At 48.8% G+C, this 12,215-nt stretch overlaps 1 protein-coding gene across 10 annotated transcripts in view; it reads right to left on the bottom strand.

Annotated features, from left to right (window-relative positions):
• Positions 1-356: 356 nt before the first annotated feature.
• Positions 357-12,215, bottom strand: part of Plekha5 (pleckstrin homology domain containing A5) — a 152,784-nt gene continuing 140,925 nt past the window's right edge. For 9 of the 10 annotated variants that reach the window (XM_051173414.1, XM_051173415.1, XM_051173419.1 and 6 more), the window contains 6 exons: positions 10,774-10,983; positions 8,239-8,379; positions 7,734-7,858; positions 5,654-5,772; positions 3,646-3,748; positions 357-1,215 (listed from right to left, as the gene is read on the bottom strand). In XM_051173414.1, coding sequence (XP_051029371.1) covers positions 3,654-3,748; positions 5,654-5,772; positions 7,734-7,858; positions 8,239-8,379; positions 10,774-10,983 — 690 coding nt within the window. In that variant the 3' untranslated portion in view covers positions 357-1,215; positions 3,646-3,653. The remainder of the gene's footprint in view (positions 1,216-3,645; positions 3,749-5,653; positions 5,773-7,733; positions 7,859-8,238; positions 8,380-10,773; positions 10,984-12,215) is intronic. The other variant, XM_051173418.1, reaches the window with a different exon arrangement.

Below are 12,215 nucleotides of genomic sequence, written 5' to 3'. Positions count from 1 at the left end.
GGTCAGCACCCTTTTTCTCAGGTCCCTCTACTGTCATAGGAGGGCCGCACGCACAGGGCCTTTTACTGCCCAGCCGGCTGGGATTAACACACCGTTTTTTCTTTCAGAAGTCACTTTTCCCCTTCTGGCACTGGGAATTGATCAGAGGCTCTCGTACCTACTGGGAAAGTACTCTACCCCTGCGCTACTTTCCAGGTCTCAGAGAAAAAAAGATTCTAGCCAGATTGGGTGGTGCTCACCTCCATGGCTTGGTGAAGCAGGGGCGGGCTGGCTCTCAGCACCAGCGATATAGTGAAACCCTGGAGGCAGGAGAGGCGGGGTGGGAGAGCCAGGGAAGAAGACTCCAACCCAAGGCATTTAAGAACATCAACATTTATTTATTTCACATGATAAAAAAGAAATGAGATATGAACATTTGCATTAAACTATAGTAAGCAGCCTTTATTACATGTGCTCACTGTATAACACCTACACAATGAACATAATTACATCTGTACACATCCCAAGTACTGGAGCCACAAGCCTGCTTTATTGCTGTACACATCTATTCCAATGGTGTAAAAGCCCAGTACTTCAAAATACCTACACTTGTAATTGTTTTGCTTTTTAAGGAAAGGCTAAGCAATGGCATTTGTGTCAAAGCCGACAAGAGTTGTGGCAGTAACTGCTGACGCTGCATCTGACTGTGGAAAAACCATAGCAGAAAACCGGGCACACTTCACTTAGCAGTAATAAAACGGCACGTTTTAAATATATTTATATAAAATTTTTACAAATCGGGGGTCAAACAAAGAAGTACTGCGGTAGCCAAAGCGGGAAGCGAAGGAGGGAAGAGAAGCAAGCCTCGCAGGGAAGCCCAGCTTTGCCGAAAAGCCAAAGGAAACAGAAAATCACCGTGACGGAAGCTTCTGAATCTGCTAACTGCAACTGAGCAAGCTCTGGATGGAGCGTGGGAGAAAGCGCCTTGACCGGTGGGCTCTGAGCTCACAGCACCAAGCGTTGGAGGATGGTGACCTCGAGACTACGGAGTGCACACAGGGGCCATTAAAGCTATTTTGGAATAAACATTTTCCAAAGGTGATAAAACGATGCTCTGTGGTCAGCAGCATCACAACTATGAATTTCATAGATTTAAGGTATACTGTACAACATCTTCTTCCATCGCTGAGCGTCCACAGCTTCAGCTCTGTGCGCTCTCAAGAGACGTCAGTGCAGCTGAAAATGAAGAGACGGGAAGTTACTTTTGACAGCTAACTCGCTAACGCATGGCAATGTCCCAAAGTAACCAAGGTAGGACAACAGAAGCGACAACCACGGCCTGGAAAATCCTAACACAGAACACACAGAGGGCACTCCAGCCATTTTCTTACGCCCAATTTAGGATGTGAAGAAGTTTGATGCAATTAAACAGCGATTCAGAAAAACGTCTCGTTTGTGGCTGATCGGGTCAATAAAGCAGGCACAGCTTTGCCTGGCTTCACTACAATATGAACTAGTTCACGGAGTCACCCAATTCCACAGCATCAGGTTTGTGAGGACTCCTACACCCCGCCAAAACCACAAGCTAGCTGTGTGGTGGCCACACGACAGCAGATGAGGAAATGTCTGGTGATGTCTGTGCCTGGATGTAATGACCAATGCTGCATGGAATAAAAGTTAAAAGGACAAAACCCAGTAACAAGTTAGCAAAATGGTGAATCTGAAGCTCCTACCATCCTATGTCAGAGGAATGGTAATTATGCGGTAAGTTATAGCCTGTTTATTAAGTCCCAAACATGTGAATGCCTTTTTGTTTTGACACAGAGCCTCATGTAGCTCAGGCTGGCCTGGAACTCACCATTTAAACAAGAATGACCTTGAGTTTTTGATCCTCCTGCCTCTGCCTCCCAAGGGCTGGGAGGACTGGTGTGCACTACTGTGGTGGTTTGAAAGAAAATAGCCCCCAAACGTGGTGTGGTACTTTTGGAGAAGGTGTGGCTGTATTGGAGGAAGTGTGTTACTACGGGGGTGGGCTTTGCGGTGTCCTATGCTCAAGCTACACTAGCTCAGTTCACTTCCTGTTGCCTGCAGTTCGATGTAGCAGACCCTTCTCCAGCACCACGCCTGCCACACCCCCTCCACGACAGTGGACTGAACCACTGGACCGTAAGCTGCCACCTCACTAAATGTTTTCCTTTTTGAGAGCCGCCGTGGCCATGGTGTGTCTTCACAGAAACAGAACACTGACTAAGACAGCCATCGAGCCTGGTTCTTTGTGGTGCTGGGAACTGAACCCAGACTCTTCGTGTGGGTTAGGCGTGTGCTCTACCAACTGAGCTACATGTCAACTCCTGTGGATAGTTTTTGGTTCTGAGACACGGACTCACTATGCAGCTTTGGCCCCTTGAAACTCACTATGTAAACCCCAAACCCGCAGAGGCCCACTGGTGTCTGCCTCTCAGGTGCTGGGATTAAAGCGTGTGTCATCACACCTGGCCCTGTGAGGGGTTCTCAGTGTCCATCTCTTCACCAGTTAAGTGTAGGCCATCCGCTAGGCCGCATGCCTGCGCTCATCTTCCCCTTGTCCAGTGTTATTCTGTTATCAGTGTCACTTAAAAACACCCGTGAGTTCTGTGAGTGAAAGGGCAAGACACAGACACACTCTCAACTCCAGCAAGCCTCTCCACCCATGCAGAAGCTGAATAACACCCACAGACGCGCCTAGCCTCCACACAGACAGCCTCAGATCAAACTCCACCACGCAAACGTTTCTGGACAAAGAGAAGGGCCGCTGCACAAGTGGCGTGAAGACAGACGGACTCCAGACAGCAGGCCCCGCTCACTTCATGACTGTTGGGAGAATTCACGCTAACTGAAAAGCTCCCAGCACTTTAAGAGGCGGCAGATGCAGAGAACACAGAAAAGGCATGCAAATTCTCACTCTAGTTTTCCAGGGAGAGAAAACTATTTACTCCTAAGCACAGACTTACAGGTAAAGTGGGCTCTGTCTACACTGCTTATGAGCAGACCCTGGGCGCTACCACCACACCTGACAACCCAAGTTCACATCCCAGAACCAACTCCACAAAGTTGGTCTCTGGCCCTCACACATTTGCGGGGCACATTCATGCCTGTCACACACATACATCACACAAAGTGCCCGGCAGTTATCCTCAATCCTAAAACTGTCGTCTAAGGGGCACTGTAAGATCGGCCTCCCCCTTAGCCTGGCCTCCGGCCATGGTTTGGGGATTTCAATGCTCCACCACTGAGTGCATCCTAACACTACAGTGTCAGCCACTCCATCCTCAAAAAAATCCAGTTCTTACAAAGCTTACTCGCCTAGGCAGAGGTGTCAGACTAAGTGCCCAGCATGGACCCGTGAGCTTGAAACAACTACAAATGCATCATCGGCCCTGAGCATGGGCAGGGTGTCAGGCCAGAGCACAGCTCAGGCTCTGAGGAGGTCTGGCACAGGCCGGGAGACTAATCTCTCCAAGGCCAGCTGAGGAAGCTGAGCTACCGTCTGGGCTTCAGATACAGAGCCTGGCACTCTGGCCGAGCACACTCCACACTTAATTCACTCGCACTGCTGTTCGCAAATGACACACTCCAAGTATACACCCCAAACACAAGGTACCGAATGAAGAGAAGGAAAAGACATACTTCTGAGACTACACACACATGAAATGCGGTCCTTCTGTGAGCTTTGGCGGAGTGGGCGGAGCTGGTGATGCGGAGGACTCAGGAGACGGGGACAGACTTTTCACTAAAATACACCAAGAAAACAGAAGGTAAGTATACACACGCACGCACGCACACACACACACACACACACACACACACACACACACACACACGATGTATATATACACACACATGTCGTTTTGAACAAAGCTAATTCATATTTAATGTGTGTGCATGCTTTTGGGGTCAAAGACAGCTTGGAATCTACTGTCAAGCTGTCAGGCTTCATAGCCTTTACTCACTGAGCCATCTCTCCAGTCCAGAGGCCAGAAAACGACATCTTTAATAAAGACACCACAGATAATGGCTACTGAAGTGGCGACCTCCGCGATGCTACGGGGCAGGGGAGGGGTCAGACTTTCTCCTCCTTGTTCCTTCTTTGTTTTTTCGAGATAGGGTTTCTCTGTGTAGACTTGGCTGTCTGGAACTTGCTCTGTAGATCAGATCTAGGCCAGAACTCAGAAATCTGCCTCTCACTGCCTCCCAGGGTGCTGGGATTAAAGGTGAGCGACACCACACCTAGCCATTCTTTCTGTTTTTGCTTTGAGGTCAGTCCCCAGGTGTCTGCCAGAAGGTTCTGTTGTTGTCTTTTCTAGTTCATGCAGCTAAACACCACGAGATGCCACTGCTGCAGGCCTATCCCCACAGCACTATCCAGACCGTCCAACGACAAAGTGGCTCTGCTGACTACAAAGAGAATTGCTGTGTGTGTCATCACCAGAAGTGACATAACAGGTGACCGCCGTTACTCTCTGGTATCAGGCTGGCGTGAGAGTGTGAATTTAGAGGACTGGAAATGTAAGCGACCAGGTGCAGTGGTGCACACTTTTAGGCCCAGCACTCAGCAGGACAGGCAGGTGGGTTTCTTGAGTTCCAGGCCAGCCTGGACTACAGAGTGAGTTCCAGGACAGCCATGGCTGCACGGAGAAACCCTGTCTTGTATGCATCCCCATCACCCCCCAAAAGAAGCAGTAACCATAGCAAACAGGCTAAAATGGTGCCTAGCCCCCCTCCAGACCCCCGAAACTCTGCCAGAAAGAAGAGGCTCAAAAACACAAGAAAGCTGTGGCTGAAGCTCAGGAGTCAAAACCTTGCACGTGGAGGTCACGGTTCACGCCCACATTCACACACAACACACCAGTGAAGCAGATCAAGTGACAGAGAGTAGCAGCAACCACCCACTCTCTAACATGTTACCGAGAGTGAGCGCTACCCCACTGAAGTCCCAGTGTGCGCCATGGTATTCGCCAGGTCAGAGCAAGAGCAATGTCCTGTAAGCTTAGGATCGGGTAACAAAGTTATCAGGGGTGCTCCAAAGAATCCAGGAAATATTTCCATGTAGGAAGGCACCGCTTAAAAAAGATTTTGTTTGAAATTATGTTGCCAGGCATGGGTGGTAAACTCTTAACACTAGCCCCAGGGAGGCAGAGGCTCTCTGTGAGTTTGAGGCCAGCCTCAGCTACAAAGTGAGAGACCCTATCTTGAAAAACAACAAACACATGTGCATGTCTGCCTAAGTGTGTGCACATGACCTCAGGTGCTCAAGGCATCGGGCATCAGATGTGGTATGTGGTCGTAAGCACTGAGCCCTCTCTACAGCCTGATGATCTTCAAGACAAGGTCACGCTATGGTAGCACGGGTGGGCCTTGAACTGCTGCACCCTCCGGAATACAGGAACTTAGGAGAGTCACCATGCCTGGACCTTCTAGAATCTTTTTAGCAATAGTTCACTGTGTCATGACTGAATATAAAATGTGAACGGATTCTCTGAGCCCTAAGCCTGGATAGCAGAGCAGGGCCATCACATGCCTGAGGCTCAAGCTAAGGCAAGGCTGTTGCCTGCAGTTAAGGCGCTGCAGAGAGACCCTTGGAAGCCTCACTGTAGAAGCAGCCGCTAAGGGAAGCATGGAGCGCTCGTGCGTGTACCTGTGGTTGGACTCTCTCTAGGAATCTCAGGTGGAGGCTCCTCCTCTTCATGAAGACTTGGTGCTTCTTCAGGGTGATCTTCCGTCTGATGGTTTGTCATCTCCGCCTCTTCTTGAGGGCTAATGAGAATAGACCAGCACGTTAAAACTTGCAGGATACCACCCAGTTTCTCCTTTGTCCTTCTGAGATGGGGTCTGGCTACATGGCCTAGGCTGTTCTTGAACTCGATCCTCTTGACTCAGCTTCCCAACTGCAGAGACTTCAGGTGTGCACCATCATTCTTAACCACACAGGAGCTGCGTGTGTGGTACACACCTGCAATCCCAGTGCATGGAGGGTAGAGGCAGGGGGATCACAGGGAGTCTTAGGCCAGCCCTCTCCTAACAAACACACCCACTCATGCAGAAGATATGCCACCATCAATATTTAATATCTCTCGATGTTTTTCTCGTAACTAATGCTACGTTCTTATAAAATACAAACAGAAAAAGACCGGAGCAAATCATCTACGGGAGCTGCTTATTCAGGGTTAGCGGTTACCCATTCTACCTCTGTGTTCCAGCTACACCTCCCTCAGATGAAGACTTCACGCCCTAAACCAGCATTTTGTTTTAAATTTTCGTTTTATATGTATGGGTGCTTTGTCTTCCTGTATTATCTGCACACCATATATATGCGCAATACCCACAGTGGCCAGAAGAGGGCATCAGATTCCCTGGAAGTGGAGTTACAAACAGCTGAGAGCCACCATGTACATTCTGGGAATCCAACCAGAGTCCTTCATAAGAGTGGCCTGTGCTCTTAACTGCTGAGCCATGTCTCCAGCCCCTAGCGTGTGGGTTTAATACTTTAACACCATTATTTATCGAGTCAGTGCTCCAAAATGCTCCTGAATCTCTTACAATGCCATGCTGGGATTGTTTGGTGGGGATCCCAAAAGGTCTATATTCTCTGCCAGATACATTTTTCTTTTTTAATTTTTTTTTTTTTTATGTGCATTAGTGTTTTGCCCTAGTTGTTGGGTCTGCTGGGACCCTGAACAGTAACAGGAATTACGGAGAGTTGTGAGCTGCTATGTGGGTGCTGGGAATTGAACCTGGGTCCTCTGGAAGAGCAGTCTTAACCACTGAGCCATCTCTCCAGCCCCCACCAGATAGCACCTTACTGTGTATGTGTGTGTGGTGTGTGATGTGCACATGCTTGTGTGCGCATGCAGGTGTGTGGTGGGCAGAGGTGGTTGTCCCTTCCTCTGCTGCCCCCCCTGTATTTTCTGAGCTGGGGTCCCTTTATTGCACACAGGGCTCTTGGATTGGCTAGATTGGTTGGTGCAAGAGCCTCTGGGACTCACTGTCTCTGCACAGCCCCCCACAGTATAGAGGTGTGCACCGCTGTCCTGGTTTTTATGTGCACCCACGGGATCTGAACGGATGCCCTCCTGTTTGTACAGTAAGCAACTAACTCATTTCTGTAGACCCATAAAGCCTACTTCTGATCCAGAAGATAGCCTTGTTTTGTTTTGTTGTTACTTTTTTTGAGACAGGGTTTCTCTGTGTAGCTTTGTTTGGCTGTCCTGGAACTAGCTCTGCAGACCAAGCTGACCTCGAACTCACAGAGATCCACCTGCCTCTGCCTCCTAGTGCTGGGATCAAAGGTGCATGCCACCACCAGCCAGGTATTTGTTTTTTTTTTTTTTGAGACAGGGTTTTTCTTTATAACCCTGCATATGCGGGAACTTGTTCTGTGACCAGTCTGGCTTCAAACTCAGAGATCCACCTGCCTCTGCCCCCTGACAATGGCCGAACCTAGCTTAGCTCACTGCTACTAGAGGGTCACACAGCAGAGCTGCAGAGGCACAGCAATGACTGTTCTTGCGGAGAACATGAGGTCTGTCACAATCATCTGTTAAATCCAGTACTGGCACCACACACACACACACACACACACACACACACACACACACACACACACAGTGTCCATACCTACATTCAGGCAAAACACTCATACACACAAAATTAAAACAAATCACAAGACAGCCCCACAGCTTTCTGAAGGGTCAATCCCTTTCTTCTTTAGCTCTTACCTGCATGGATCATCTTCGAGTGTCTGATCTTTATGCCTTTCTGTATCCATCACTCCCTCAGACTTTATTCCATTTGGCTCAGGTGTGAAGAGCATTTCGTAGAAAATACTTTCCGTTCTTTTAAGCTGCAAAGTAAGAAAAAGTGCTTTTCAGAGCATTCCTGCCATGTGTAATGTCAGTAAAGCTGAAATGATCACACTGATTAAAAATTACACAACCAAATTATACACTACCAGAAATATTTGTGGATAAGTCTAGATTCGAGTATATTAAGAATGTTAACATTATTTCCCGGTAGTATGCATGAAGTCATTCATACAAAGAGATGCTACACTTTGCTGATGCAGTTATCGGGTGGTATTTCCATGTGGTGAATCCATCAGTCGAATTAAAGGAGATGCATCATCTCACTGAGATTTAGAGCTCTCTCACGGAAAAGCACACCTCAGCTCCCCTGGTCTACTCTCCCAAGGGCCCACCACTCGGCAGTAGCTGTCACTTCTACCTTCCTGCCGAGGTCTGCCTTCTGGGGTCCAGCGTCTTCTGGTAGCACAGCTTCTGCTGTTGGGGTTTCGCTGTCCAGCTTTACGTCATTTTCTCTGTGGACGGGGTCCAGCTCCTTGATGTTATTGTCCCTCCTTAGAGTCTGCCCAAAAGACGGATGACATTTTTATCCATGTACTTATATTTTCAGGTATTGTTTTGAATCAGGGTCTCGTTCCAGGTTGGCCCACAACTCTCTAGGTAGCTCAGGCTGGCCATGAACTCGTAGGGAGTCTCTTGCCTCGGCTTCATGACTGGGTAGAATTATAGATGGATTTTCTATGTAGCCCAGGTTAGTGGGGAAACTGTGATCCTTTGCCTACACCTCCTGAGTATAGGCTGAGATTTAGAGCTCTCTGCTTGTACTGCCTAGCTTTAAAGCAATTTTGTTGTTGGATTTGCTGTGTTTATTTATTTATGTGTCCTGTGGAACCAGAAGAGGTGTCGGATCCCCTGGAGCTGGCGTTACAGGTGGTTGTGAAGTGTTTCATGTAGGTGCTGGGTACTGAACCTGGGATTTCAGGAAGAACAGCGGGTACCCTTAACCTCTGAACCCTCTTACTGTACTCCTGCTTTCTTGTGTGTGTTTTTAAAATTTATTTATTTACATTTTACGTATGAGTGCTCTGCATGCCAGAAAAGAGCACCAGATCTCATTATAGATGGCCGTGTGCCACCATGTGGGTGCTGGGAATTGAACTCAGCACCCCTAGAAGGGCAGTCAATGCTCTTAACCTCTCTCTAGCCTCCCCCTCCCCCTTTTCTACTTCAAGCCCCTGCCCTCAGTTCCTGCCTCGGCTCCCCTCAATGATGGGCTGCAGCCAGGCAAACCATTTGGTGCCCTGGGCGGCTTTTGGTTCCAGTGTTCACCACACTAACAAGTCAACTGGGCCAGGGCATTTCACGTTTGCGGAGAACTCAGCTTACAGCCGAGAAAGCGAAGCCACAGCGGTCTAAGAGCAACCACCAGCTATGTTGGCTCTCTCTCCTTCTGCTCGCTCTCTTTTTTTTTTTTTTTTTTTGAGACAGGGTTTAATTGCGTGGCCCTGGCTGTACTGGAACTTGCTCTGTAGACCAGGCTGGCCTTGAACTCAAAGAGATCCATCTGCCTCTTCCTCCCAAGTACTGGGATTAAAGGCTTGTCACCACTGCCCAGCGGCTCTCCTCTCTTGAGCTCCGGGCTATTTTTATCTTAATAAGCCACCAGAGCTTACTATTATAAAAATCAAACCGTAGAAAGAGCTAGCTCTATGGTGAACTACTAAACCTATCAAATGTGTAAGTCTCTGTCTGTGAGTCGCAGCTGAAGCAGCGGTGATGGGTGTCTGCTTGTGACCCAGGCTAGCACAGGACCACCCGGCTGCACAGTCGGAGCAGCGACACCCGGACAATCAGTGAGACTGTGTCTGAAAATACAGAGTGGCTGCTGGCACAGTTCACGAGAGCGGCAAGGGATAGGGAGCTCACGGTCACTTTCGGTTATCTGGGGAGAGGCCTGTGCATCCCTCCCACCCCTCACTAAAGGCAAGGCGAGACACAAAGAGGCTGTGCGTGGTGGCTTGGGAGCGGAGGGAGGAGGGTCGCGAAAACTCTGCGTTCAGTCCCAGGCACACATCTCAGCCTCAAGGCAACTAGCGGGGATGAAGGAAAAGTAGCCAGAGATGGCTCAGTGGCTGAGGGTGCTGGCTGCCGAGCCCGACAGCCTGAGTTCAATCCTTGGAGCCCAGTTGGAGGGAGAGAACCAATTCCTTCAAGTTGTCCTCTCTGTCTGTCTGTGTTGTGGGCATGCCCACCCAGGGAGAAAGGGGAGAGGAGAGGAGAGACAGAGAGGGGGCGGTGACTCTAGCCGGGGAGAGACAGCAGAGCACACAGACAGGAAACAGGAGATGCAAAATGCAGGAGAGGTGAAAGCCACGAGGCAAGATGTAGATTAATATAAATGGACTAACTTATGCTATAAGAGCTACAGGACACACTTTCATAATTAACAATAAGTCTCTGTCATTATTTGTGACCTGGTGGCTCATAGAAAAATCTGTCTACAGGTTAGCTTTACCTATGACCTTAGCTGGGTCTTGTGATACAAGTTTGTAATGGTGGCTACAGGGGAGACCAGGGCAAGAGAAACGTGGGGGGAGGGGATTGTTGTTGGGTGTTGATATGTAAAATAGATTGCTTCTTAAACACACACACACACACACACACACACACACACACGCCTGCTTGGGCTTCAGAATGAGATCAAGGACATTCCAAACAATTTCTGAGGTTTTTGTCTCAAAATAAAACCTTTAATTGAGGGCTGGGGTGTGGTTCCATGGTTCCATGGTGAGTACTTAGTGAGCCAGAACAGCAGGAAAACGGCCATGGGCTTCTGCTGCTGCCAGGCTGGCTCCTTCCTCTGCAGTAGCAGACTAAGTTGTTTTTCTTAATGAACAAATAGAAAGGACTGACATATAAGAATAACCAGAAGCAACTCCATCAGAAGTCAGCATACCTGAGTAACCCGCAAAGGGTTATCCCTCACACTCGAAGGACTCTGGAAGGGTGACTGGTCGGATGCACTGATGACATTCAGTCCCTTTTTCTTCTCCCTCAGGCAGGCCTGTTGGTGTCTCCGGATTCTCTCCATTTGCTCTTCCACGGTCATCCTGGGTCGAGTACTTTCAGCCAGACAGAGCTGTTCCACAGCACTTCTCGGTCTTTCCTTAAGATTAAAAACAAGTCTGTGAACACACGCACACACGCGAGCGTGCGCACACACCCATGCATACATAACACACCCGCGCATGCACACACACACAGGAGATGTCCTGATGTTGATAGAGTGCTTGCATAGCCCATGTTAGGCCATGAATTGGATTCCCTGATCCAGCTGCATGCTTATCAGCCCAGTGCTGGGAGGACTCTGAAGGAAGCAGGAGGACCCAGGTCATCCTCAGCTACTCAGAGCTCAAAACAAGACTGGACTACAGGAATGCTGGGAGGACTCGGAAGGAAGCAGGAGGACCCAGGTCATCCTCAGCTACTCAGAGCTCAAAGCAAGACTGGACTACAGGAGATGTCATCTCAAAAACAAATGCTTCTGAAAACTATCATCTTAATAAAATCAGTACAGTTACTTATTTCTGTTTTCAAAAATCAGAAGTGGAGACTTGAATGCCCATAAGGGAACGTCAGAGGGCATCATAAGTGGTTGACTGGTCCTGATGTGGGCAATGATGGAGAGAACGAGACAGGAGCTACAAATACGGAGAAACAGAGAAGAAGGCACAGAGAGGGTACTGCTTTTTTTAGTTTAAAAAAAAAAAAAAAGAAAAGAAAAGAAAACCAAAAAACCAGTTCAGGCATATCATCCAGTACTTGGGGAGTCTGAGGCAGGAGGATCACAAGTTTGAGGCCAGCCTCACTCAGCTACCTGAGCCATAGGAGACCAAAAAGAAAAATAGCAACAAAAGCAGGGTTAGGACACAGCCTGTGGCAGAGTCCTGGCCTAGCTGCACAGGCCCCAGGCTGTTGAAATCCCAGGGCTTGGGTGAGGGAAGGAAGACCTCTGGAGCTCACACGCTGTGTGGACCTCTGGCCTAACACACACACACACACACACACACACACACACACACACACACACACACACACACACACGGTGTAGGGATGCCTTAGGAGGCTGAAGCAGGAGTACTGTACATTTGAGGCTAGCTTGGGTTACGTATTGAGCCCTGTGTCACTAAACATAAATGGATAACTAAATAAAGGGGGGGGCCTGGTGGTGGTAGCCCAGCACTTGGGAGGCAGAGGCAGGGGCATCTCTGAGTTTGAGGCCAGCCTGGTCTACAGAGTGAGTTACAAGACAGTCAGGACTACAGGAAGAAACCCTGTTTCGGAAAACAAAACAAAACAAAACAAAGAAACCAAACCAATAAATGGTGTGGCTTCCCT

This window comes from Phodopus roborovskii, unplaced genomic scaffold, assembly GCF_943737965.1.
Source record: "Phodopus roborovskii unplaced genomic scaffold, PHOROB, whole genome shotgun sequence".
NCBI lineage: Eukaryota > Metazoa > Chordata > Mammalia > Rodentia > Cricetidae > Phodopus > Phodopus roborovskii.
Note: the sequence above shows the minus strand (reverse complement) of the source record. Positions and strands in the feature narration are given on the sequence as shown.